We start from the raw sequence: 27,999 nt of genomic DNA on the forward strand, positions 1-27,999 counted from the left end.
CTTGCCCAAATTACCCTCAGCCAAGGAGACAGCGGTCGCAGTCATTGATCACGTCTTTCGGTTACATGGCCTCCCGAAGGACGTGGTGTCTGACAGGGGTTCCCAATTTGTGTCCAAATTTTGGCGAGAGTTTTGTAAGTTATTGGGGGCTACGGTCAGCCTGTCATCGGGTTATCATCCCCAGAGTAATGGTCAATCTGAGCGAGCCAACCAAGACTTGGAGAGAACGTTACGATGTTTGGTAGCTAAGAATCCTTCATCCTGGAGCCAGCAGCTCTCTATGGTTGAGTACGCTCACAACTCGTTACCAATGTCATCTACGGGCCTCTCGCCATTTGAGTGTAGTGTAGGTTACCAGCCACCTATTTTTCCCAGTCTGGAATCCGAGGTCGCGGTCCCCTCCGCCCACGCATTCGTCCAGAGGTGTCACCGTACTTGGACCAGAGCCCGGGAGACTCTGCTCCAAGCGGGGAGGCGCATGAAGGCCAAGGCCGATCGCCACCGGTCTAAGCCTCCCGTATACGTCGTGGGTCAAAAGGTGTGGCTTTCTACTAAAAACATTCCGCTCCGCTCCGTTTCTAATAAGTTAGCTCCCAAATTCATTGGCCCGTTCCCTGTCACCAAGATTATTAGTCCGGTGACAGTCCGACTCAAACTTCCTCCGGCGTACAGGAGAATTTGTCCCGCCTTTCATGTATCCAAAATCAAACCCGTATTTTATTCTCCCATTAATCCGCCTGTCCCGGTTCCCCCCCCGCCGCGACTCGTAGAATGGGGAGCCTACATATTCGGTACATCGTATTCTGGACTCGAGACGGAGGGGACGAGGATTTCAGTACTTGGTGGACTGGGAGGGTTACGGTCCGGAGGAGAGAAGTTGGGTTCCTGCTAGAGACATTCTGGATCACTCCCTTATCGATGATTACAATCAACAGGTAAATGTGGCTGGGAACGCCAGGAGGCGTTCCTAGGGGAGGAGGTACTGTCACGGTTCATGAATCCACTGTCTCATTCTGATGTTTGTGTGTGTGTGTATGTGTGGGCGTGGTTACTAATTCCATTGATTGTCAGCACCAGCTGCGATTCATCACCGCTTCCTATATAATGTCAGTAATTTCAGTCTCATGTTGTCAGATCGTTGTGGCTTCCCCGGTGTTGTGTCCTGTTCCTGTGTGGCTTCAGTCTTCTCCTCGTGTGGATTTCCTGCCTCCGTGATCGTCGTCGTCTTTACGTCTTCACGGTTGGATTGTTTATTGTTCCTGGTTCCTGTCACTGAGCACGCCGATCATCATCACATCTCTCCGGGTTGCCCATCAACGTCCCTGTGTCTTACCTCCACCTGAGTGTTTGTTCCCCGATCTGTGTGTCACCTGACCAACTTCAATAAACAGTTTTACTTGCTATTGTTTCCTACTGTTTCATAACAAGACCTCTCTGAATCCTCTAAGTCAGAGGGACCCTCTCACACTTATTTTATGTGTGTGTGTGTTACATTATACCGCTTTAAGTGAGGACAATATACTATATATCATATATTTCACACTAAACATTATGCTCTATATAAATAAAAATAGTTATAAATTTACATCTAGTATTTTACAAAAATATTATTATTTAACACTAACTAGAGTTGAAAAACATTGATCTTCAAAAGTATATAAATGAAATGGTAATAAATGTGCAATTATTAATTTACAAATATAACATTTCACACTAACTGAGTTGAAGTTGAACAACTTTGTTCATTTAAAAGTATATAAATTAAATGCTTTTATCGTTCATTTCAAAAGTAAATGTCTTACTAAGATCTCCCACAAGTGATCCTCTCTCCCCCTCGCTTTACAGACATGCATTGTGTGTGTCGGTTCAGTGGAGACATTCCATAGGTTTGATTAGTGTTAATCTTACTTCATAGTATAATCATTAAAAGTTTAAATGATATCTTTTAAAAATACCAGATGTTTTTAAAATAAATTAAATTAATTCATAAAACAAATATGCTACATCAGCGGTCTATGGAAAAACTTGACTATATTTTTATTTATCAGGGTGCATGTAAAAAATTCGATCTCTCACAAGTCATCTCACACATTGTGTGAAATGTTCAATAATTCCTTAAGTAGTATCTCTGCGAAAATCACCACATAGGCCTATCTTTAGTGCGAGAGCACTAATGAAGACATTTTAGAAACTGTGATGCCAAAGGCCGGCCATAGCTTCAGGATAGTGACAGAGCAGATGAGTCTCTGTGCATCGCCTTTCCAGAGTCAAACTAGAATTATTTCGAATCATAATCGTAAAAGTTTCGAGCTTTTAAAATAAAAAGATTGTTTAAATTAAATCTTTATAGTTTTAATACATTCATATCTTCTATTTATTTTAAAGATTACTCTAATGATTTGTTTAATACCGACCTAAAAGTATTTTTATTAATATAGCCATAACAATTTTTGTACTGTAACTGCGTATTCTATACCGTACACCTAAAACACTACCGTCAGAGAAAACTGGATTTTACATTTTCAATAAATAAATAAATAATTGGGTAACACTTTATAATAACTGCACGCTATTAATCATTAGTTAAGCATTAGTAAACAGTTAATTCTTCATTTATAAAGCATTATTAAACATTAATAAGCAGTTTATAAATACAGCTATGAATGCTTTCTTCTTGATTTATAAGCATATCTATAAAGCATTTAATAATTGAATTTTCATACTTTATTAATGATCAATTTACTATTTACAAATGAAGTATTTCATCATTTACAAACCAGTTATTTAGGTGTTGTCAGTGGTTCATAAGATCACTTATAAAGTGCAAGTAAATGATTAATAAACTATTTAAATGTACATTCATTCATCTTATTATTCAGACATATAGTGATGCTTACTTTGTGTGGTAATAAATGATTTATTAACATGTATTTATGCTGTAATTCATGGTTAATTCAGGTAGTTATAAAGCATTTAGTAGTGGTCAGTTAACTATTTTTGTGAGCTAATCTAAAGTGAGGACTATTCATGCCTTATAAAGCATTCATAAAGGAGATTTAAAGGCTAAGCTATCTTCTAAATGGAAAAAGGAAACAAGCACAATAGTGATTCAGAACATAGAAATATTTATTTCATGATGCAAAAAATAAAACTGTACAACTGTACACTTGACATAAAAATAAACTTCTGCAATATAATGAATAAAAAGCAAAAAAATAACAAACAACAACAAAATAAGCAAGTAAATATAAATAAAAAATTAGCAACAAAATGAATATACATCAACAAAATAAGCAACAAAACTAACAAAAAAACATAACAAATTTAAGAAAATAATCAAAATATTTTTGTGTGGTAAGTAGGTTTTCTTGTTTCGGTTTCATGGCTGAGTGAAAATTCATTTCAAATAGTGAGTCACAAAGTAGTGGTACAGTGACTGAATATGACTACTTGTACTTTCTAGAAATGTCATGAATCAGTCTGCCAAATGCACCATCATAGTGTTTCTTTGCCAGCCATTCATTCCATTCAATCACTGCAAGGTGGTCCGTAAGCAAACTCTCAGTCCGATTTCCCCTAAGCCTCCAGATCTGCTCCTTGTAGGATCTCCAGGCCCTCTCAATATGCTGGGTATGGGCACCAGTGTGGGGATCTACATACCACCTGCTGTGGTTGACAGTGTGATAGTTGTACCCTAGTGCAGGGAGTATGCGATAGGCACGCCACTCATCACTTATAATTGATGACCCAGGCTTCACATGATGCGCAATCAAGGGGACTAGATGACTTCGAGATCTTCTCTCCAGAAGACGTAGAATAGGTTTTCCAGATCTATGGTGCTGATGATGCCTCACACCTAACATCCCGAAGACCCACTTCTTTCTTTTCCACCCACCAGCCATTCTTCCTCTACCATACTAATGAAGAAAAAACACAACAAACACAGACATAAACTGGTACATTATAATAAAAAATCACTCAAATTTAACATTTATTTAAAGTCCATATTGTTACAACATACTTTTCTTTTGTGCCGAAAATGGCTTTCGTCGATCACAACAAACTCCCTTCTTCCACCAATCTGCTGGCCTGTACGCCTTCTCATCCTTTCCACTGCTGTGACACAGACATCCCTTATTTTCTTTGCCATTTTACTAAGAGTTGCTGAACTGCCTGCAATACGGTCATCCATCATGTCTATCTGCCGTAACCGGAGACCCTGAGAAAACCTTTAAAGGCAAATAGAACAAGTAGCCAAATGTTTATGAACGTCTTAATGTAATATAATTATCTGCATTATTTAAAAAATTGCACATTTTATGGAAATTACAAAGAGAACAGCAACAAAGTGAGTTTATAATGAATATATATATTTATATTAGCCAAAGACTGTTATTACTTGCTTACCTGTACATAAATTGCATCCACTTACTGAAGGAGACCTTTGATCCACGGAAAATAGATTTGTACCTGACAGAAATTAGTTTTGCCCTTCCTTGATATGCTGCTTGTCGACAAATCCTATTGTAAAAAAATATATAAAATACTCTTTTTAGAAAGGGTATTAATACAATATCTTTATTATGCATTATAGTTGCAAATGGTTTTACATTAACTCAATTATATATATATATATATATATATATATATATATATATATATATATATATATTTGTTTTTGTTTTTTCATTTTTTTCTTACCAAGCATATTGATCTCCGCTGTGTGTCCTTTTCTTCATTTTCATCTCGTGATGACATTTTCTGCATTTCATTTTCTTTTTTAGCAGTTTCCTTTTCTGAAGCAACTTAATCAGTTTTAGGGTGTTCATCATAGAGCTGGGCTCATTAATAAGCTTCTTTAGCCTGTTTTTTTTTTTACATTAAACAATTGCTTTAGTGGCGATTTAATGGTGACAGCTAGTTTATGATCTAAAGGGCGGGATAAATCTCGCTTTCATACGTAAACAATATGGGACAAACTAAGGAAAACTCGCGCTTTCATACGTCATCAACAGGGGACAAAAGAGTAGTGCACCAGCGTGTGTTATTTATGACATGGAGAACTCCGACAAAAGTCGAAAAGGCGTGCGGACCCGGTCCAAAAGGAATGCTAGTGTGGGGATGGATGCACTGGACGAGACGTCCGTCAGTGGCACTACTGGTAAGTAGGTTACTCTTATTACTGGCACAGACTATTGATGATGGCTAGCAAGTCTCTACTGCTTTTACTGTCTATGGTTAGAGGACCTGACACCGGGGACGCACAGGGGGGCGGGAGCGCGGTGTTTTTGTTTTGTTTTGTTTGTTTGTTTTTTTTAAATATATAATTTCAAATAATGAACAGGCATTAACATAATATCGTTGTTAAACTCTAAGACAAGCAGTAAATCCTAAACAAAATAATAAAATAAAATAAGTAAACAACAGCCCTAATAATAAATAAATAAAATTGAAATGACAATAATATGAAAAGCAAATTATAACTAAATAAATTACACTTCAGGGGGAGAGGGATTAATCCATATATATTGCGATTAATTTAGAGCGTTTCAAAGCACTCCTCCTTTTTACTTGTTTTAAGGATTGAAACAAAAATGTAAAATATGTTTTAAATGCCGCAAAACATTACGAAAACAAAACGAAACTTAAACAAATCTATATTTGTGTAGGTAACACTTGGCTAAAATCAACATATTATTACACATAAATTCAATATTTTTGTTGTCCAAAACGTTTAAGACTGTGATCGTCAAAGGCAAGTATTATTATTATTATTATTATTATTTTGACTTCAACCACTGTCCCAAAAGGACTCAACAGTTGTAAAAAAAGATGTTCTTGAGATGCAATACTTTTTGACAGAATGTACATTACTATGCAACTTAAACCTTACTCTTAAAAATGTATTACATGGATAAATGTTGTCATTATTTTTTATTTTTTTAAATGTACTTCTTTAATTGACTCTCATTGTCTAATGTATAGTGGCGGGCGGGATGAGAGTTTGTTAGACAACAAGAAAGTAAATTTAACATTCTCAGTTCATTCAATAATGCACAGTTACTTTCAATTAGGTGTCTCCACAGCCCCCACTGCACATCTAGCAGACAAAAGAAAATCTCATGAGTTGGAGATGTGTAAGCTGACAGTAGAGTGGCAAAAAGAGAAGACTGAAGAGCTGACCAAGGAAAGAGACTATCTTAAAGAACAACTGGCATCAGGTAAGCCTTACAGCACACACCATTTTTTTAAATTATAGTACAGTTGAGTTTTATTATGTGAGTTAAGCTTTGTGTTCCTGTGTACTATGTGATGCAAGATGTGAGCCTTATGTATATGTATCCATTTTAACAGCTCTTAAAAAAGGGGACAAAGTTTCCAGCCAGACGAGTCCCTTGTCTTAAAAATCCTCTAGTGACATCTCAGTTGACTCTTCCTCAGACACCATGTCTGACTCCTCCTCTACATCCTCATCAGAGGGGGACAAGAAGAAGAAGAGGATGAAAAAGAAGGGGAAAGGGGAAAAAGTATGGGAAGAAGTCAAAGAAAATGGAAACAAAGACACGTCAAAGAGGTTAGAATGCTATTCCACTCACTGGGATTTTAGTTTGCCACTGCTTGTCACACTGTGTGTGTGTACCATAAAAATTGTATTGGAGATTCAGATGAATAACCTGGTAGACCATCTACATCAGCTTCAATTTTTTTAGAATGTTTTGTTAAATCAATGTAAAAGAAATATGAATGTGACTTTGTGAAGTTGTATTTATTGCATTCAATCATAAGTTCAAGCTATATAGTAAATCAGATCCTATTTTGCAAAATATTAAATCAAATGAAAAATAAATATTTGCACACAACTGCATAATGAACAACTCCGAATTCATAGGTTTTACTTTAACATTGAACTGAACTGATTGTCTGGATGTTACTGAGATGGTCTTCTGTGTTTCTATACCAGTTGTAGAATGTTTGTAGAATGTATTATACTGTAGATTGAAACAATATATGAGTCAAAGGTATGTGTGTGTGTGTGTGTGTGTGTGTGTGTATGTATGTAACATGTGGCTATGAGCGTTTTTAGCAGAACCAGCCCATGTTGCATAGAAATATGCCTATTTGCAACCTTCTTCTCAGTGGGGCCATACATTTTTCGGGTTGTATGGCCACACAAATGCTGAGGATGCTGACACTATTTGGTCTTCAGTGCATCAGTGCAAGGACTTTCTTCCGCCACCAGCAATTCTACACAATCCCAGTCATTATGCAGGCCTGGCAGAATGAACAGACAGGGGTCATTAGGGAACTAAAGGAGATGGGCGGAGGACTGGCAATCTCGGGTGACTGCAAGTAAATGCATTGTTGGCCTCATTTAAGATTGAAAATGTTTACATTGCAACTCATTAATTCAATTTTTAACATTCTTAGGTCAGATTCCCCAGGGCATTGTGCGAAATATGGCACTTACTCCTTGATAGAGGAGAGAATCAACAAGATCATAGATCTTCAGCTTGTCCAGGTGTGTATGATGCTATCAAACAAACCATTTTTTTTTCAGTTCCACTACCAGATTTCAAGTGTTACACTGTCTGTGACATGTTACAGAGCTCTGAGGTCCCAAACAGCACCTGGTGTGAGCTTGAGGGTCTGAAGCGCAGCATGCTTTTTTTTAAAGAACCAGAACCTACATGTGTAACCATAACCTATGTCATTATTTCATCATTCTAAACATGTCAGTCTCATACTCTGTTTTTTGCTTTTCTTCAGGCTTTTTTTGGCAGCTCTACATTACAATTACAATAGTAGTCGAGAAGTTGCGCGAACGGCTGACGGTGAGGAGTGCTATGCTGTGAGCTACCCAAGGTTCCGTAAAGGTGGCTGGGTTGTGCGCCCCATCAAGCAGCAGCCTTCATATGGTTAGCATTTTCAATCAGTTCTTTCATATTTTGAAATTTGTTTTAGTGTACGAGTCATTGGTAATGTCACTGAATATACATGCTTTTCTATAACCCAGGTTATGCATCAGCACTCATGGAATCTCTCCAAGACAGGTACTCTAGATCACCAAAAGACAGTCTGGTCGCGGATGTGTCTCCACATGTCTGCGCGCGTATGCGTGCAACGTTATGTCAAAATAAAAGTACACGGACGCACCGAACTCTCCGTCTGCTCATCGCCTTTATTTATTTATTTCATATTTATTTTATTATTAATTGTTCTGACAGGGTCTATTTAATTTATATTCTAACCAATTAAATGTTCAATCAATATTCAAAAGCAAAATGTTGTCTGTTTGACCACAAATGTAATTGAATATTTTACATGGCATAGTCCCTTTTTTTTTGAATGAGTGTATCTTAAAAACTAATTGATGTACACAGTTCAAATCAATTATGTATAGTTTTAAATTGTTTTGTGCACGTTTTTCACATTGACAAGTTGGAGGTTGACATTTATCATTTTTTGTATTGAATAACATATGTAGATATGTAGTATGTAGTATGTAGTAAACAAAAAATTGTTTTTCTTTTTGTTTATTGCACTATTGAGATATTTATCTAGTTACTATTGATTTATTACAAACATAGCCTTCAAGTTGGGAGAGTAAGGATTATTTTGATGTATGGCATCTGAAAATGCTCAAAAGAATGACAGCACAGCATGTAAAAATAGAAAGATATACTCTGGTGGAACTGTTCTATGGCAGGTCATAAAGGGTTAAAGCTGAAGATTCACCTTTTCTTTAAATATGACAAAATAGATGTCAGTCACTTTCTTAATAAACACAAGGGGCTCTATCTTGCACCCGGCGCCAATGACTTCATACACAAACACATGTCTCATTACTATTTTGCACGCGCGCTAAGTGGGATTTTTCCCTCCACAGACGCACGTCGGTAAACTAGGAAATTAACTTGCACTCCTTGGGCAGATCAGCGCAAAAAGGAGGAGTGTTTTGGCGCAAACATTCCCTGGTGCTATTTTACACTTCCAGAAAACAATTGCGCCACTGACCAGAAAAAAACTGGTCTAAAGTCAGTGGCGCGTTGCTCATAATGCTATTTTAAGCACGCATGCTTGGCCATAACGTAGCAGGTGCACAACGCGCATACACTTTGATTCTCTCATCAACACAGATGCAGCAGTTTTTATTTTTGCAAATCATACATTATAACAAGGAAAAATATTAACACATGAGGGAAATCATTGTGGTTTACATGAAGATGAAAAAACCTTATTACCCATTTTTAAGGCTAATTGTAGTACTAAAGGATCAGAGCTGTTAGCCCAATAGTGGCAAGAAACATACGTATATAATGTTTAACCGAGGCTGATGTGCGAGGGTTTCTCCCATCCCCATACAACGTCAAGTCAAGTCACATTTATTTATATAGCGCTTTTCATAATACAGATTGTATCAAAGCAGCTTCACACTGATAACATGAAAGTAGCACAACACAGGATCAACAACATTGCTAAACACTAAATAATCCCAACTGAGCAAGCAAAGCAAGCCAAAAGCAAGGCGACAGTGGCAAGGAACCAAAACTCCATCAGATTGGATAGAGAAAAAACCTTGGGAGAACCCAGGCTCAGTCGGGGGCCAGTTCTCCTCTGGCTTACATTCATATTGTTTAAATATAAATATTAAATATAAATATTGTTTATGAATAAAACGGCGCTTCTCTGTCTTTCACCGACCTGACAAAAACGTCGGTCTCATCGGCTGTGAACGCTCCTGGCGCGCGCCTGGTAAACACGCCGTTATAATAACAATCCGTCATGCAACATGCGCACCTGTTCTTAAAGGGTATGTTGGATGGCGCTCTGATTGGGTTACTCCCAAACCACACCTAATGAAGCTACTTCAGACCAACCCCTTTTAGATTTGCGCCAGGTGCAAGAGGCATTTATACCGCTGGGAAAATAGCAACAGCACCGGGACCCACCCACAAAGTTACTTGCGTTTTGACACTTGCGGTTCAGATTGTTAAAATAGGGCCCAAGATGTTTTTTGTTACTGTGTTTCAGTGGAAATCAGTTTAACTAAATGGAAATCCGTTATATTTCTCAAATTTAATACAGGTTCAGGATTATGAATGAGTACCTGATTAAGCAGTGATAAGATGAAGGATAACATCAAGTCCCAGGTCATGTGATTATGCTGTCGACAACAACTCAGTGTATAATCAATGTCAGCATCAGGAGGGTGCTTCTCTTTTTTATTTTTTGTTGTCCATCTTCATCTGCCTTCACTCCTACTAAAGGAGCAATGTGCTCTACATTCAAGACATGGGCTCTGTTTGTAGTGTAACATTCTTGTTCATGTTCATGTGTCCAACACTTGAAGAAATCTGTTAAATGACATTAGAACTTTATTCAGGAAAATCTTTATAAACTTTACTAAAGCAAGATGCATGTTTTAAGAATGTAGAAAAATATATGGTTTATTCAAACAAAATAACTTTTTAATGTAGCCTATCTAATTACAGTAACAACACAAATAAGCACACAAAACTGAGAAATAAGGTAGATGCACCATTGTTTGAAACTGTCCTAGAGAAATCATGCAAGTATGTCAGGTGATTCAACAAACAAGAGGACTGTCTTGCATGCACCTGTGTTCTCTCTAATGAGGAAGCATTAGACTATTGAGGAGTGCACGTGCAAAACAAAAATGGTCGTTTACCAATCAGTGGCCAATTTCAAACTACAATAAATAGGCTTGTTCAACTCCATGCAGCTCTGCGCAGACTGATCGGCGGCTGACTTGAAACAGTGCATGCCGGTTAGAAATTTTGTCCGACTTGATGCAGCGCTGACTCCACGTGACTGTGATGTATGCTATCAAAGTACCGCGAGAGCGATACGAGAGTAGCCGGAGGACTCAGCTAGCGCAGCTTCTCAAGAGCGGCTGCACGAGCTCTGATGATGTCACAGCTGTTCCACGATTCGCCGGATTCAACGCACGCATGATAAAGATCACGTGCGTTTCGTGTTTATTCTCACACATTTAGTTCCACTAAAGCTCACAAATCAGTTGTTTATAACAGTAAACAGTCTTTTCATGTAGTCGCGATGTTATATTGTATCATGTTTATCAAAATAAAACTGATTAAAAAACGTTGACTCCACGTCATTGATTATAGGCTTATTTTGAACTTTATTCTAGTTCAAACAGATGCTGTATGAAGCAGTAAAGTTTTGAATGAAAATGTGTCTGAAATATCTGTTTATTTGGCAAATGTTGCATTTATTTCACTTAAGCTGTGGTAAAGCATGCTAATTCCACGTGAGCGGTCACTACGGGAACCAGAAATTGTCCGACTTCACGTCTCTGTTTGCAGCTCCTCCCCGCCTGTACGCGGCTATTTTCGCCGATCGGTTGCATCCAGCTGCAGGAAATGTCGAACACACCTAATGTTTTTCAACAGATATGCTAAATTCATGAAGGCCCACCCCTAAACCAAGCCCCCAGTGGATTAGAGCAAATCGGGTAAAGCGGTTGAAAATGCCCATTGTGGTTTAAACGCCCCACTGATTGAAAAACGCCCACTAGTGTTCTGCAGAGATACATGCCTGAAAGATCTTGTGCTCATCAACTACAAATCACCGTTAGTTCAATGTCACTGTCTCCACCCATGTGTGCTGCTGGCTTTCATCAGCATTTCAATGCTGATCCAACACACTTTAAACATTGAAATGTCAATCTCAACCAAAATGATGGTTTGGATAAAAACTCAACATTGAATTAATGTTACCATGCTATCTGGGAACCGAAATTATTTCAGAAATCACCAGTGTTAACCAAAAATTAGCAGAGGCAGAAACGCAAATTGGAAAAGTAAAAGATTGCGTTCAAAATGTGGAGGAGGTTATGAGCAAGATGAAAAGTCATCAATCAACAAGAAAACAAATTACTCGACCAAGAAGGTAGATCTAGAAGGGAGAACATAAGGCTTTACAATGTTCCCGAAGGATCAGAGGGCACGTCAATGGTGATGTTTGTGGAAAAGTTACTGTGAGATACACTGGAGATCCCTCCGAATACGGACCTTGGCATCGAGAGAGCTCACCGCGCGTTTGCCTCAAAACCCTCCGGTGATTGGGGAGGTAAACCACGGTAAATTATAATCAAATCCCACCGCTACAAAATTAAAGAAGAGATTTTGCGCAAAGCTTGGGCAAAAAAGAAGGTGTTGTTGACTGAGAGACCAATATACTTTGACCAAGACTACCCCCCTGCGGTTCTTCAGAAATGTAAGGAATATTCTGAAGCTAAACGAGTATTAAACTTGTGACTTTACCAGTCGGCAGAGGAGGCAACCACAGACATGAAAGATAGGGGACTACCCATCAGTGTAATCATGCCGAGGGAGAGTCTATCAGAGCAGCTGTCCCGCACTGTCTGGGAAATGGTTAGAGGCCCGAGACAACAGAGAGTGAGAGAAGAATATAGAAGAGCGAGAAAAGAATATAAGGGAGAGACTGCAAGTTTTCAGTAGAAGGCCCCTGTCTCCTCCAGAAGACCTTTAAGTTTGACTAATTTCAAACTTATGGTGAGCTAAGTAAACCTGGAAAAAATGGTGCCATATAGTACCCATATACCCATATAGTGTATTTACAGGAGACACATCTGGGCTATAAAGAGCATGAAAAACTGAGGAGAATGGGCTTCTTGGGCTGTTTTTTTTCTCTTCATATAAATCAGGACATAGAAGTGTATGCATAGACATAGAAGAAGTCGCTATTCTTATTTCAAACAGACTAAATTTTGAAAAAGTATCTGAAATGGGAGACAAGGAGGGCAGATATATCCTAGTAAAGGGCAAAATATATGAGAATCTAGTTACTCTATTAAATATATAATGTGTAGGTTTTAGTAGTACAGTTCCTAAGTGGTTTACAAATTATGTGATTGGAAGAATTCAACGTGTGTCCATAGATAATTATATTTCAGACCCATTAATATTGAAGACAGGTGATCCTCAAGGATCAATCTTGGGACCAATTTTATTTTCCATCTATATTGAACTATGTGTAGGATTAGAGACAGTAAAAGTACACTTTTATGCAAATGATACTATTATCTATTCAATCGCTTCATCTATAAAAGTGGCAATGGAGTCTTTACAGAAAGCTTTTAACTCATTTCAGATTTCTCTTGATAATTTAAAATTAGCAATGAATAATAAAAAAAATATGATTTTTACCTGCTGCAGATTATTATCATTAAATTATTTTATATTAAAACTACTCTGTTTGAAAGGGTTGCATCCTATAAATATCTTGGAATCTGGCTGGATGATAAATTTACATTTGATACTCATATTGATAATCTTTTAAAGAAACTGAGACCAAGATTAGGGTTTTATTTTCGTTTGAAAAAAAAAGGTTTTTTCCTTTGCTGCTCGAAAATGATTAGTGGAAAATACCTTTTTGTCAGTATTAGACTATGGTGATAAAATATATATGCATGTGCCTTTAAATACTCTGAAAAAATTAGATGCTGTTTATCATGCTGCATTACGATTTATGACTGGTTCAAGTGTGTGTACACATCATTGTAACTTTTTAATTGACAAACTGGACTTCACTGAATTTGAAGAGGAAATATCATATGTTAATCTTTATATTAAAAGCTTTACGGGGTTAATTACCATTGTATATATCAAGTTTATTGACTTATTGTACTAGTAATTATAACACTAGGTCAACAGCCAAACTTTTACTTAAGATTGCAACTTTCCATACAGAGTTAGGTAGATCAGCCTTTTCTAATTATGCCCCTTATGTATGGAACGAACTACAGGGTATACAGTATCATACATGAAATGTCTACCATCTTTAGCTTCATTTAAAACCCTTTTAAAGTCTGTTCTTATTGAACGGTGTAAATGTTTTAACAGTTTATTAGGATTAATATTGCTTTTCAGATATGTGATATCTTGTTTTTATTTTTTTATTTACGTTGTGTCTTATTACTTTGTATTCTTGTTTGTGCTGCCTATCTTGACCAGGACTCCCTGGTAGAAGAGATATTGTATCTCAATGGGACCTTCCTGGTAAAATAAAATAAAATAAAATTATAAATATATTCGCCCCCAGGAAGTGATATTAGCTTCTTCCAGAGAATGAAGAATTTCTAGTATCATGACAATGGAAACAAAAGGTTTTCTGATTTGTGGCGGAGATTTAAATATACATTTAAAACCAAAATTAGACTCCTCTAGTGGAAACAATCATGACAAGGGGTCTCTACATAAGAAAGTTAATGCACTTTTTGAAGAGGTTGGTCTAATTGATATATGGAGAGATTTCTTTCCTAACAGAAGAGACTATACAAATTACTCTGCTCCCCATTCTCTATACACCAGAATAGACTGTTTTATAACATTTGGAAAAGATAAAGATAAGATACATTCTTGTGAAATCGGTACAATAGATATAAGTGACCATGCACTGATAGATTTATCCATTGATTTTGACCTACAACCAAAAAATAATACATGGAAATTAAACTCAAGTCTATTTAATGATCCTGGTTTTAAAGAAAAAATAAAAATAAAAAAGAGATGAATATCTATCTAGAATTTAATGACAATGCACCATGGTGAGGTTTCTCCTCCTATCCTATGGGATACTTTGAAGGCTGTCCTCAGAGGTAAAATCATAGCAATATCTTCATATAAGAAAAAAATGAGAAATCTTTCTCATATGAGAAAGACACAAATTAAGTTTAGTGAACGATATACTTGATGAAATAAAAAAAATAGGGACAAGATGAAGAATTTAGCTATACAAAAAGTAAAGAAGAATCTGTTTCTAAAACAGAGATATTATGAAGGGGGATCTAATAATAATAATAATAATAATAATTCATTACATTTATATAGTGCTTTTCTCAGCACTCAAAGCACTTTACATAGAGAGGGGAATCTCCTCAACCAATGCAATGAGAATATTGGCATGGAAGCTGAGGAAGAAAACTGCAGAAAATACAATTCATAGAATTAGGGAGCCAAAAACAAAAGTGATCAAAAGTAAGCTAAATGAATTTCAGGAATCTTTCGAGGTTTTCTATAAAACTTTATACTCCAGGGTGTAATTTAATTTAAGAACACCAGTGTGTAATTTAATTCAAGTTGATACATTCCTGAATTCATTAGAGCTGCCTACTTTAAATGAAGAGCAAAACAGAAGGATGACCGCTGACATATCTGAAGATAAATTAAAGATTGCAATTAGTAGACTAAAATTAAACAAGTCTCCAGGATCAGATGGTTGCACGGCAGAGTGGTATAAGGAGTTTAAAAATGAATTAATTCCGGTTATGCTCCCTACATTGAACTGGGTTTTGAAAAAAGCACAAACATCACCTAGTTGGAAGGAGGCGATTCCAAAAGAAGGCAAGGATAAATTAGAATGTGGATCCTTTAAACCAATATCAGTTCTTAACATGAACTATAGATTATTTACCTCTATCATGGCCAAACGATTAGAAGAATTTTTACCTAAATTGATACAAAATGATCAGACAGGTTTCATATGATAACGTCAGACACAAGATACCTGAGATACCCACTCCTTACCGGGCGTTCCAGGATGTCTTCAACAAGCAGCTGGCAACCACCCTTCCACCACACCGGCCATGGGACTGTGCGATCAACCTGCTGCCTGGGGCGATGCTACCGCATGGTAAGATCTACCCATTGTCCATCTCGGAACAGAAGGCCATGGAGGAGTACATTGAGAAGGCGCTACAACAAGGCTACATCCGTCCATCTACGTCCCTTGCCGCTTCCAGCTTTTTCTTCGTCGGCAAGAAGGACGGAGGCTTGCATAGACTACCGGATTCTCAACCAATCAACAGTTAAGTTTCGCTATCCCCTTCCTCTGGTCCCTGCCGCCCTGGAACAACTTCGAGATTCTCAAATCTTCACCAAGCTGGACCTTCGCAGTGCTTATAACCTGATTCGTATTCGAAAAGGAGATGAGTGGAAGACCGCCTTCATTACCCCTGCTGGCCACTATGAATATATTGTGATGCCTTTCGGTCTGTCCAACTCACCTTATGTTTTCCAGGGATTTCTGAATGAAATCTTCCGTGATGTACTAAATCGTTTCGTCATCATCTATATCGACGACATCCTCATCTCTCCCGCCAACCTGCCAGAGCATATTCGTCATGTACGATTCGTCCTTCAACGCCTGAGAGATCATCATCTATATTTGAAGTTGGAGAAATGTGAGTTCCACCAGAAATCGATCCACTTCCTGGGATATGTCATCACTCCGCAAGGGGTCACCATGGACCAGAGGAAGGTGGACGCTGTCACTAACTGGCCGCTCCCTATCAACATCAAGGAACTTCAACGATTCCTGGGCTTCGCCAACTTTTACCGTCCATTCATCAAAGGTTTCAGTCAGATCTGTGCTCCTATTACTTCCCTCCTAAAATGGGGGGCCAAGTCTCTGTCCTGGACCGCTCAAGCAACCATCGCCTTCGAAGAGCTGAAGAGGTCTTTCAGCTCTGCTCCTACCCTCGTCCTTCCGGATCCTGAGCTCCCATTCCTCGTTGACGTCGATGCCTCCACCACCGGGGTAGGAGCAGTCCTCTCACAGCGACAGGGGACTCCACTCCGACTCCATCCATGGGCCATCTTTTCCAAAAAACCTTCCCTGGCGGAGCAGAATTATGACATCGGTAACCGAGAACTGCTCGCCATCAAGCTCGCTTTGAAAGAGTGGAGGCACTGGCTGGAGGGAGCCAAGCATCCTTTCATCGTCATCACTGACCATCGTAACCTTGAGTATTTACGTGAAGCCAGAAGATTAAACACCCGTCAGGCTCGCTGGGCGCTTTTCTTCACCCGTTTCAACTTCAAAGTCACCTATTGCCCAGGACCAAAGAACACCAAGGCGGATGCTCTGTCTCGTCAGTTTCACCCTGATTCCTGTCCATCAGTTCCTGAAACTATCCTCCCTCCAGCCGTGGTCATCAGCCCCATCCAGTGGAGTTTGGATGATTATATTGCCGAAGCTACCCAGTCTGAACCTGCTCCGCCGGGAGGTCCTGAGGGACGGGTCTACGTACCCACTCGGATCCGTCTGTCCCTCATGGATTCAGTTCACACATCTCCGGGCTCTGGACACCCAGGCAGCCACCAAACCCTCTTGCTCATCCAACAACGCTATTGGTGGCCCAACATGGCCCAGGATGTCTCCTGGTACGTCAAAGGATGCTCAGTCTGTGCCATGGCCAAGGTTCCACGCCGCCTTCCGGAGGGAAAGCTGGTACCCCTACCTGTGCCCACACGACTCTGGTCACACCTAGGGGTAGATTTCGTCACCGACTTACCTGAATCTGATTCCCATACCTGCATCCTGGTGGTAGTAGACCGGTTCTCCAAAGCCTGCAAATTGATCCCCTTGGCCGGTCTACCCACAGCCTTTGAGACCGCAGAAGCCCTCTTCCAGCAGATCTTCCGGCACTTCGGCATCCCCGAAGACATAGTATCTGACCGTGGCCCTCAGTTCATCTCCTGTGTGTGGAGAGCTTTCTTCAATCTGCTATGGGTCTCCGTAAGCTTGACCTCAGGATACCATCCCCAGTCTAATGGCCAGACTGAGCGGAAGATTCAGGAGATCGGGAGATACCTGCGGTCATATTGCCACGACCATCAGGACTGCTGCAGCCATTATCTTCCCTGGGCCGAGTATGCACAGAACTCCCTTCGTCAATCCTCCACCGGTCTCACTCCCTTCCAGTGCATACTCGGCTACCAACCACCACTATTGCCCTGGAATGGAGAACCCTCCAACGTTCCAGCAGTCCATCATTGGTTCCAGATGAGCGAGAGGGTCTGGGACTCAGCCCATGTACATATCCAGCGGGCTGTTCGGAGACATAAGAGCCAGGCCGATGCCAGGCGTTCTGCAACCCTCACTATCAACCCGGGCAGTTGGTCTGGCTCTCCACCCGTGACATCTGTCTCCGACAGCCCTGTTGTAAGCTGAGTCCCAGATACATAGGTCCATTCGCCATACAGAGGCAAATCAATGAAGTCACCTACGGATTATCACTCCCGGCTCACTACCGTATATCTCCATCATTCCATGTCTCCCTACTCAAACCTTACACTAATTTTCTTCCTCCTTCCCCAGGGTCTGGTACTGAAGATGTACCTCCTCCTCCTCCTGCTGACCCCAAGGACGACTGCATATACCAGGTCCACGAGATCCTGAACTCCCGACAACGGGGGGGCCGGCTGGAATACCTTGTGGACTGGGAAGGCTTCGGGGCCGAGGAGAGATGCTGGGTTCCTCGGGAGGACATTCTGGACCTTGCCCTCCTTCAAGACTTCCATTCTGCTCATCCAACTCGTCCCCGTCGTCGGTCCATCATGCCAGCTGGAGCTGGCTGTGCAGGGGGGGGCTGCTTCAGTGCCAGATTCCTTCACTCCGCCCACCCAATCGGCTTCCCCAGAATTCTAATCACCATCACCTGTCACCACCACCTGCACTCAATCCCCGTCTCATTCACCAGCACCATAAAAGACTCACCCGTTCACATCATCATTGTCTGGTCTCGTCGACACAACCGACCTCAGACTCCCACCACGCTACCTACCAGATACCTACCTGTTTCCAGTCCTTCATCTGATCCTTCATCTTCAGTCCTGTTCCCGTTCCTCTGATTTCCCTCTTCAACCACCCTACTGATTCCAATCATCCTGCAAAGATAAGAGACTTTGATTAAAGACTGTTCTGAGATACCTTCCATTGTCCTCCAACCCGTTACTCACCTGCCATTCTTCATTTTGCATCTGTTTCAATAAACCTGTTCAACTCATCAGTCTCTGTCTTCCGATCCCTGACAATGCCCCATATACTAGCGTTATACTACTACTTGTAGGCTAAACAGTTTTTAGAGATAAAACTATTTATATTCAGCAATCATGAAAACAATTCATAGATAACGGTTGACTAGGTAACAATGTGTAATTAGACCAAAGGTTCATTTTGCGCCTGAGTTCTCCTTTAAGGATTATTGGAGAGGAATACATAATGCTTTACAATATATTTTTGAATGTGTAATACCATTTTATAGTAAAACCTTAAATTTTGGATATATACCTCAAGAATGGTTAAAAAGAGATAAATATTTCATGAATATATTGCTGGTGGCTGTAAAGAAGAGCTTTACCAAAAAAATGGTTGTCACATGAGAGCCCTACCCTAAAAGCATGGATGGAAATTACAATGGACATTTACAAATTGGAGAAGATAAAAGCAATGTTAAATCTTAAACTGGAACAATTTGTTTTATGCTGGAAAAAATGGACCAAATATGCAACATCTCAAAGACCTGACTTTATTTTCTAATTAATATAAAGAATGCCCAGGAAATCTACTTGTCACAGTCTGTCGTCTGCACCAGTCTGTCTCGTCATCTGCACTACACTTCCCAGGATCCTCTTGTCTCTACTCCCGAATTCACTCCCTCATCAGCCTCCTGTTCCTCGTCTGTTCATCATTTTCACCTGTTTTGCACATCATTATGTTTGATTCCCCTGTGTATTTAGTTCCCTCAGTTTCCTTCAGTCTTGGTCGATCGTTGAATGTACCTGAACGTATGTACCCATGTCATCTCTTTGTGAGAGTATTCCTGTCAGTTTTTTTTAAATCCTTTGGATGTTAAAGTTTAAGTAAAGTGATTGAATTGGAGTATCTGGCTCATCTGTCTTCTTCATCCACCTGCACTTCCACCACACCCGTGACAGAACGATCGACCACACCAGTGACCGCATGGGACTTCTCCAAACCCCAGCCCTCACAGCCCTCAACCTATTCCAAGACGGACGCTCATCTGAGGAGTATGTCGGCAGGTTCCTGGAGCTCTCTGCTTGGGTAAGTTGGTCGGATGACGTCCTAAAGTCAGTCTTTTGGCTGGGTTTGGACGATCATCTGTACCAGCAAGCCCCAGCAGCAGCGTTTCCAGGAACCTTCGCCGGATACCTGGACCATGTGTTGTGGTTGAGTGGGTCAGCCTTCACTGTAGGTGAGGCTGCAGATGACAGCACCACTCAACCACACACACCCCCCATCATCACCGCACCAGCCCTCATCGCCCATCAGTCAGAACCCACTTCACCACTGGTTCCGTCCAGCCCTCCCGAGCCTGATCTCCCCTCACCGCTGGTTCCGTCCAGCACTCCTGAGCCTGAACTCTCCTCTCCGCTGGTTCCGTCCAGCCCTCCCGAGCCTGAACTTTCCGCCCCGCTGGTTCCGTCCAGCCCTCCTGAGCCTGTACTCTCCACTCCGCTGGTTCCGTCCAGCCCTCCCGAGCTTGAACTCTCGCCACCGCTGGTTCCGTCCAGCCCTCCCGAGCCTGAACTCTCCTCCCCACTGGTTCCGTCCAGCCCTCCCGAGCCTGAACTCTCTCCACCGCTGGTTCCGTCCAGCCCTCCCGAGCCTGAACTCCCCTCACTGCTGGTTCCGTCCAGCCCTCCCGAGCCTGAACTCCCCTCACCGCTGGTTCCATCCAGCCCCATCCAGCCAACCCCAGTGACCGTCCAGCCAGCGCCAGTGACCGTCCAGCCAGCGCCAGTGACCGTCCAGCCCGAGACCGTCCACTCCCCATCTGCCTCTAATCCGGGGTCTCAGCCCAAATATTTTTTTGGGGGGGGCCGAGTGTCCCAGCCACGGCCTCCCGAAGGGCCCTCACCGCCGTGGCCGCCCGAAGGGTCCTCACCGCTGCGGCCGCCCGAAGGGTCCCCTCATCCTGCTCCACCCTGGCCACACCCTCATCCTGCTCCGCCCTGGCCACGCCCTCATCCTGCTCCGCCCTGGCCACGCCCTCATCCTGCTCCACCCTGGCCACGCCCTCAGCCTGCTCCGCCCTGGCCACACCCTCGTCCTGCTCCGCCCTGGGGGGCTTCCTCATCCAGACCACGCCCTCCACAGCCCCCAGGGCGCCCACCCCCCCTCCCCATTGATGTTACGGCGTGAGGTCACGCCTACCGGGAGGGGGGAGTGATGTCACAGTCTGTCGTCTGCACCAGTCTGTCTCGTCATCTGCACTACACTTCCCAGGATCCTCTTGTCTCTACTCCCGAACTCACTCCCTCATCAGCCACCTGTTCCTCGTCTGTTCATCATTTTCACCTGTTTTGCACATCATTATATTTGATTCCCCTGTGTATTTAGTTCCCTCAGTTTCCTTCAGTCTTGGTCAATCGTTGAATGTACCTGAACGTATGTACCCATGTCATCTCTTTGTGAGAGTATTCCTGTCAGTTTTTTGATTCCTTTGGATGTTAAAGTTTAAGTAAAATGATTGAATTGGAGTATCTGGCTCGTCTGTCTTCTTCATCCACCTGCACTTCCACCACACCCGTGACACTACTCCCTACTTGTACATATTTCTTTTTCTCTCTTTTTTTGTGTTGATGTTTAAAAAAAAAGTTTACATTTCTGATGAATAGATGTACAGCAAACACATCTGTATGGTACATGTATGGGCATATATTTTTAAGCTGTGTATGTTTTTGATATGAGGATACTCTATATAGTTTCTGATGTACATCTGATTGAAGTGTAATGTTTAAAGTGTAAAGTAAATTTTAAAAAAATAAATTCACCTTAATATGATTCCCAAAAGAGCAAATCAGCCCCTGTGCAGAAGCATACAAAGTTTTTAAGGTCTTCTCGTCTAATTCCATGATGTATTTCTTAAGGAATCTTGATACACACACTGCATGAAAAGTGGGATTTCGTCAGTAAGTGGCACTGTAGATTGTAGTGGAAATTCAGGTTTACGACTGCACACGGCAATTTACAGGCAACACTCAAAACTGCCGTGAATTGCCGGAAATTGACGTGGGCCTTGCTTGCCAGTTGTCCCCCCATGACCCCCCTTCTCCTAATTCTAGAGGAGGCTTTGACATGTAAATGAAAATACTGTGAACCATACACATGCAAATAAGGGTAGGGGAGTTTCACCCCAGGTAACATTTTTCTGAAAAGTAGAACTTCATTCTAAGACAATCTCTGATAGAAATAGATCTATAGGCTCACTATAACCTAATTGCCATGTTTTTTTGTTGTTGTTTTTTTGTTAGTATTTTTTTTTAACATTACACATAAAGCACAACAATTACAACAATGATTACAATTGTCCTAATAAAATTATAAGATTCATCATGACACACAGAAGCAGTTTTCAAAATATATGATAACATCTTTGGATGCTAATTCACAGTTATAAACAGATGTTTGTTGTTTTTGTTTTTTACAATTTTTTTACTGGTTTATTTATTTTAAGTAGCCTAATCAAGTTATTTATTTATGCATGTATGTATTTTTACATTTCATGGTAGCCTATTTAGGTATATCCACCTTATTCCTAATTTAAAAAGAACTAACAGCAGCAGAAAAGTCAAGGACAGCCGAGGACAGCTATATCAAGAGCTTGGATTTCAACCTGAGTCAAAAACCAGTGAACGTAACTCTGATTGGCTGAGGCAGCATATCATCATAACGCAACCAGTAACGTCAGCCACTCTGATTGGCTGAGGCAACATGCCAGGCGTTTGGCGTGATTTCGGCTTGTTTTTCAAGTAGAAAATAACGGCACATGTTCAGCCTGCATCGCCGTCATGATCGCTGGTGAACCCATCTCCTCTAAATTGAAGGTAAGTTCGTCCAGTCTAGTGAATTCTATGTCCATGTGTACTTATAGTGTTTGGTAGTTTAGCGTTATTGTCTTAAACTTCACAAACCTGCTGTGGTTACTGCCGCGAATGTCCAAGGGCGTTAACCTTAACGGCACAGTTTTTTTGTTTTGCGTTAGCTTGCTGCTCTTAATTCTTTTTTAGGTTCATTTCAATTTGAATAATTTGGGACACTAAACTGTAGGTTGCACTTTGTTATCTGGCTGCTAGCTAGCTACCATTCTTTGCTAGTAATCAAGCTAACTCATACTGAGTGTTCAATTGGCTTTTCCCAATGCGTTTACTCTGAATATCGACAGAAATTATGAAAAAATAATAAGTGCCAGGGTCATAAAAACTTAAAGGGGAAATAAAGCAGTGAATCAAGTTTACATGATTTACAAGATGGATTTCCAATATAATCAACAATTATATAAGGAACATTACAAATGTAAACATTTAGAAGAAAAAAAGAAAAAACTTTGTATCTTTCGCCGCCAGGGCGCCGCCATTGTGCAGGTGACGTCACAGGGTTGGTTGGCTCAATTTTAACAGGCTCTGGGCATTGAAAATCGCGACATCAAACTGTGTTTACACCAGTGTTTTGACTGCAAACGACTAATGTTAGGTACAGATATTAGACAAAAAGATGACGTCTCATGTTATATGTTGATAAACTGCACATAGAAACATTGTTCGCGATGTCTGCCGTCAGATATTCCCGTCTCGTCAATAACATGTAAGTTAGCACGTATTTGTTAAAGGAGAAATGAAACGTCCATATTTTCGCACTGGTAGTGCTAGTAACGTTAGCTACAGCCTACATGTGATGCAGAATTGACCATGCAACACATGCTCAAGATCAACCTCTTGACAACAGATGGACTTTGACACGGAGGGCATCGCAGGACAGCCACACTGACTCCTGGTAAGTTAGCGTTGCAAACCCGCTCTCCGCCCCAAACCACCACTGACTGTTATACACAGCAACGCAACTTACATGGTGTTGACGAGACAGGAATATCTGACGGCAGACATCGCGAACAATGTTTCTATGTGCAGTTTGTCAACATATAACATGAGACGTCGTCTTTTTGTCTAATATCTGTACCTAACATTAGTCGTTCGCGGTCAAAACACTGGTATAAACACAGTTTGATGTCGCGATTTTCAATGCCCAGAGCCTGTTAAACTTGAGCCAACCAACCCCGTGACGTCACCTGCACAATGGCGGCACCCTGGCGGCGAAAGATACAAAGTTTTTTTCTTTTTTTCTTCTAAATGTTTACATTTGTAATGTTTCTTATATAATTGTTGATTATATTGGAAATCCATCTTGTAAATCATGTAAACTTGATTCACCGCTTCATTTCCCCTTTAAAGCACATAATGTGCTTGTATGCTCTAGTGTAGGCTATCCTTGTTTGTAAAACTGCAACACTGTTGTGTGATGGAGTGAAATCTTTAAGGTGTTTGTTAACCCATTTGTTTTGTCTCTCAGGTGCTGTAAGGAGTGAGGTGTCCTTCCCTGATAGGAGAAAAAACACCTAAACAAGGTAACGTTACGTGTTGTGATCTCATCCTATTTCTTTTGAACAGGCCCCAGTCAAATAAACAGTAAAACTAAACTAATTTAGATTAACGTCTGTGTTTACAGATAACTTTGAGAGTAAGACAGTGGTGAAAACGCCAAAGAGAACTGGAACATGGCTTTGAACAAGAAATCAAGTAATTTAGAATTTTTTTTTACAATTAAGGCTGCAATTTTCATCAAAGTACTTTGCAGTTCAGCACGTTTTATAGATGTACCTCTAATTGTTATAATATTACAGATTTATTATTTATCATCTTATAAATGTGTTCAGTTTCATCATTTGATAACTTTTAAAACACATTTTTTGTGGTATAGATGCAGTGACTGAGACTGGGAGATGCAGTGACTGAGACCTGGTGGTAAGTATTGATCTATTGTCAGTGGAGAAGACACTTTTAATAGACACCTTCTCTCTTGTGAGCTAGCAAAATTTGCTATTCTAATTAGAGCATTGCAAACCTCACCAAATGTGTTTGTTTATTTCAGTGTTCCAGAAAAAGGTCCTGAAACTACTGGTCGACATCCGCCATCGCCTAAAGGAAACCAGGTAGTGGATGCAGAGGAAACATATTTTTGCTTACAAATGTGGGGACTTGGGGCATGATTGCAGATTGCCTTTGCATACATCTAAATCATTTGTCTTTTTCAACTTTTCAGAAGGGATCATGAAATTCGGTTCGACAGCCACTGAGGTGTATGTACATCAAGGTGATCGTGTTTGAGCACCTCAAGCATGCGTCAAAGACTTGGAGGTGGAGGATTCACTACGCCCTGATGAGCCTACAGGACTTAAATTAGGAGTTTTAAAGGGATAGTTCACTTTGAAATTAATTTATGAAATGTTTTAGCTTACGTCAAGGGCATCCAAGATGTAGGTGTCTTTGTTTCCACAGTAGTTTCAATTTTGATATTTTTATGTCAAACCATTCTTGCCTGTCAGTCATATAATGTAAGTCATATAATGGAATGGGATCTCTTAAAAGAGCATGCACAGAGAAGTCCAAATTAAACATGATTTAATGACTCATAAATTAAGTACACATTGATGGCTTAAGATACGAAACGAGCAGTTTGTGTGAGAAAATGAATAGTGTATGTATATATATATATTTATATATATATATATATAGTAGGGGTGTAACGGTACATGTATTCGTATTGAACCGTTTCGGTTCGAGGCTTCCGGTTCGGTACGCATACAAACCGAACGATTGCTTGGACCATTTTTCCTGCCAGGAAAATTTGTGCTGACGCGGGCCAACACAACGTTGCGCAACATCAAATGGCAAGCGTAATGAAAGCAGAACGAAACTGCGCTACTCGTTATGTGCTTCATGGATAGTTTATCAGTTCGGACCAGCAACATCTGTGCAGCGCGAGCCGATCTCGATCAAGCAACAATGTTAACACACAGCGCTAAGAGATCCGGTAAAGAAAACATTTGTTCCCTTTCGTAGTCACTTCGAGTTACGTCAGAAGTGACGGAGATTGGGGGTTTCGCATAGAAAGCCAATCCTCTTCGAGTATTTAAAAACGAGCCAATGGCATGCAATGCCTTGGGGCTGCGGAAATTTGCATAGCGTACTCCGCCCTACTCCGTGAGTATAAAAGGAGGAAGTGAACGCAACCGCAGTATGTTTTCGCTTCGGAGCCAAGAGAACCTCTTCACTCCTGAAAGCTATTACAAGACTCTTCGAGACGAGCGTCCTCTTCAGTGTTGGTGTGACGGCGGTACCCAGCGAGTTTCTGCATTGCCTGCGATCTGTGCAGTGGTCTGCCAGACTTTGCGCTTCTCCCTGGTCGCCTCAGCGCTGAAAGAGTGAATTTCCTCCTCTCTGTAAAAGAGCTACACGCGGCACGTCTTTTTAAAGACGGTTCGCCCGTGTTCTTCTGGATGCGGTCGATTTCTGTCGTCATCTGATGGTCGCGATCACTGCTCTGTATGCCTGGGCATTCAGCATGCAGCAGCAGCGTTCGTGGATGACTCATGTTCCTGCTATGGGGACATGACCATCTCCACACTGAGGTTAAAAAAAAAAAAAATGTATATATATATATATATATATATAAAAAGATATATATATGTTTTATATATAAAATATATATTTTTATATATATATAAAAAAAAAAAAAAAAAAAAAAATCTCACTAGAGTGAGAGCCCCGGTCCCCCTTACTCGATCGGCTTCCTTCACGAAAGGGGGCCCGTCGACCGGGGACCCGGCGAATTAACGGTGACGGTGTGGCATAAAGCCCCGACGATTTCTCGGGCCACACCTCCCGCCTCAGTGCGTGAGCCAGCGAGCGTTAGTTCGATTCAGTCGGCTGCCTCTTCAGTGGTACCGGCTGCTTCGAGCAGCGCTCCAGATGATGATGTGATGTCGATCGCAGCATCACTAGGCGGGCTACAGTCCTCGGGAGATGAGGATGCGGCTGCACTGCCCCCTTCGGGAGAGCCAGCGCTGCCCGTGTCGGATCCCGAGCTGACGGCATGCTGTCTCAAGCCGCTGGGAGTATTGGGTTAGAGTGGCATCCTCCATTCTCCCCCGATCTCTCACGGAGGGATAATTGGTTTTTGGACAAAGCTGCCGCCACGAGGCCACGGCCAACTCCATTGCCTTTTTTTCCCCGAGCTGCATGCGGAGTTATCGCGCTCTTGGGGGACTCCTCTGTCCACTCGAGAGCGCGATCTCTCCCCCGCCTTTCCCCCCTCGATGGGGGGGCCGCCCGTGGGTGCACTGGGATGCCCCCGCTGGAGCGTTCTGTTGCGATACAGCTGTGTCCACAGAGCGCCTCCTCCGTGGTCCTCCTAGGCACCCATCCAAAGCCTGTAGGTTCTCGTCTGCCATGGCGGCGCGTTCCTATAGAGCGGCGGGACGGGCGGCCTCCGCTTTGCATGCGATGAGCACTGTGCAAGCGCAGATGCTCAGAGATATGCTCGAGGGCGGGACTGATCCAACGGCATTCGAAGATTTGCGGTCCGCCACTGACCTTGCTCTCCAAAAGGGCAACGAAAGTGGCCGCTCGCGCCGTTGGTCAGGTGATGGCCACTAGTGTGGTCCAGGAGCGTCAACCTGGCAGACTCTCGGAGCGCTGAGCGGATTCGTCTGCTCAACGCCCTTCTCTCCCAGGTTGGCCTTTTTTGGCCGTGCAGTCGAGAACTCTTGCCCAGCAGTCTCCACTGCCCAGGAGCAGACGGAGGCAATCAAACATGTTCTGCCCCGACGACCAGCTGCTGCCTCCACCCAGTCGTCGGCACAGATGCCTCCCGCTGCTCGCCGCCGAGGACGCCCCCCCGCGGCTCCCCTGCCTCCCGCCCCGCCCCAGCAGCAGCCTTCATCCGGGCCACGGCGTGGAGGAGGCCGCCGGCAGGCGTCACAGCCCCCTCAGGCCGCACACCCCGCTAAACGCCAGGTAAGCGATGATCCTGATACGGGCTGCTCAGTGATGGAGTTGAGTTTTTCCCCAGGAGGCGGGAGCAGGCCCCCTCCTGCCCCCGGTGGAGGGCCGGGGGGAAAATCTTTCGTTTTCAGTTCCCGCTGCTCGCCCACGGGTGGGCAGCGCCCTGAGTTGGTTAAGAAAGACTTGACATCATCACTGAGCCCACAGACTGGAATGAGTGCGCTCGACGTTCCAGTGCGTCAGCCCACACATTCCTCTCTGTCTCTGAGGGTGCGGAAGGGTGTGA

At 41.9% G+C, this 27,999-nt stretch overlaps 1 protein-coding gene and 1 long non-coding RNA gene across 2 annotated transcripts; one reads left to right on the plus strand and one right to left on the minus strand.

The window, feature by feature from the left end:
- Window positions 1–3,446: 3,446 nt before the first annotated feature.
- LOC148977349 (uncharacterized) lies at window positions 3,447–5,009 on the minus strand. The gene is made up of 5 exons (XM_089116599.1): window positions 5,005–5,009; window positions 4,702–4,863; window positions 4,408–4,521; window positions 4,022–4,229; window positions 3,447–3,917 (listed from the first exon to the last, which is right to left on the minus strand). Exons 1-5 carry the CDS (start codon window positions 5,007–5,009, stop codon window positions 3,447–3,449), a joined length of 960 nt encoding a protein of 319 aa, XP_088972725.1.
- Window positions 5,010–22,576: 17,567 nt separating this feature from the next.
- LOC148977350 (uncharacterized) lies at window positions 22,577–25,196 on the plus strand. The gene is made up of 6 exons (XR_016145432.1): window positions 22,577–22,700; window positions 24,220–24,274; window positions 24,376–24,446; window positions 24,628–24,671; window positions 24,799–24,859; window positions 24,970–25,196. It is a non-coding gene; the product is annotated as an uncharacterized LOC148977350 (long non-coding RNA).
- The last annotated feature ends 2,803 nt before the right edge of the window (window positions 25,197–27,999 follow it).

The sequence above is a fragment of the Pimephales promelas genome, chromosome 10, assembly GCF_988280905.1.
Source record: "Pimephales promelas chromosome 10, fPimPro1.hap1.1, whole genome shotgun sequence".
NCBI lineage: Eukaryota > Metazoa > Chordata > Actinopteri > Cypriniformes > Leuciscidae > Pimephales > Pimephales promelas.

Bases quoted from the DNA above. Each gene is read 5' to 3' on its own strand.
- LOC148977349 (XM_089116599.1), bottom strand. The intron at 4,230-4,407 runs GTAAGCAAGTAA...TTGCCTTTAAAG, and splicing joins TGGATGCAATTTATGTACAG to GTTTTCTCAGGGTCTCCGGT. The intron at 3,918-4,021 runs GTATGTTGTAAC...TTTCTTCATTAG, and splicing joins ATTTTCGGCACAAAAGAAAA to TATGGTAGAGGAAGAATGGC.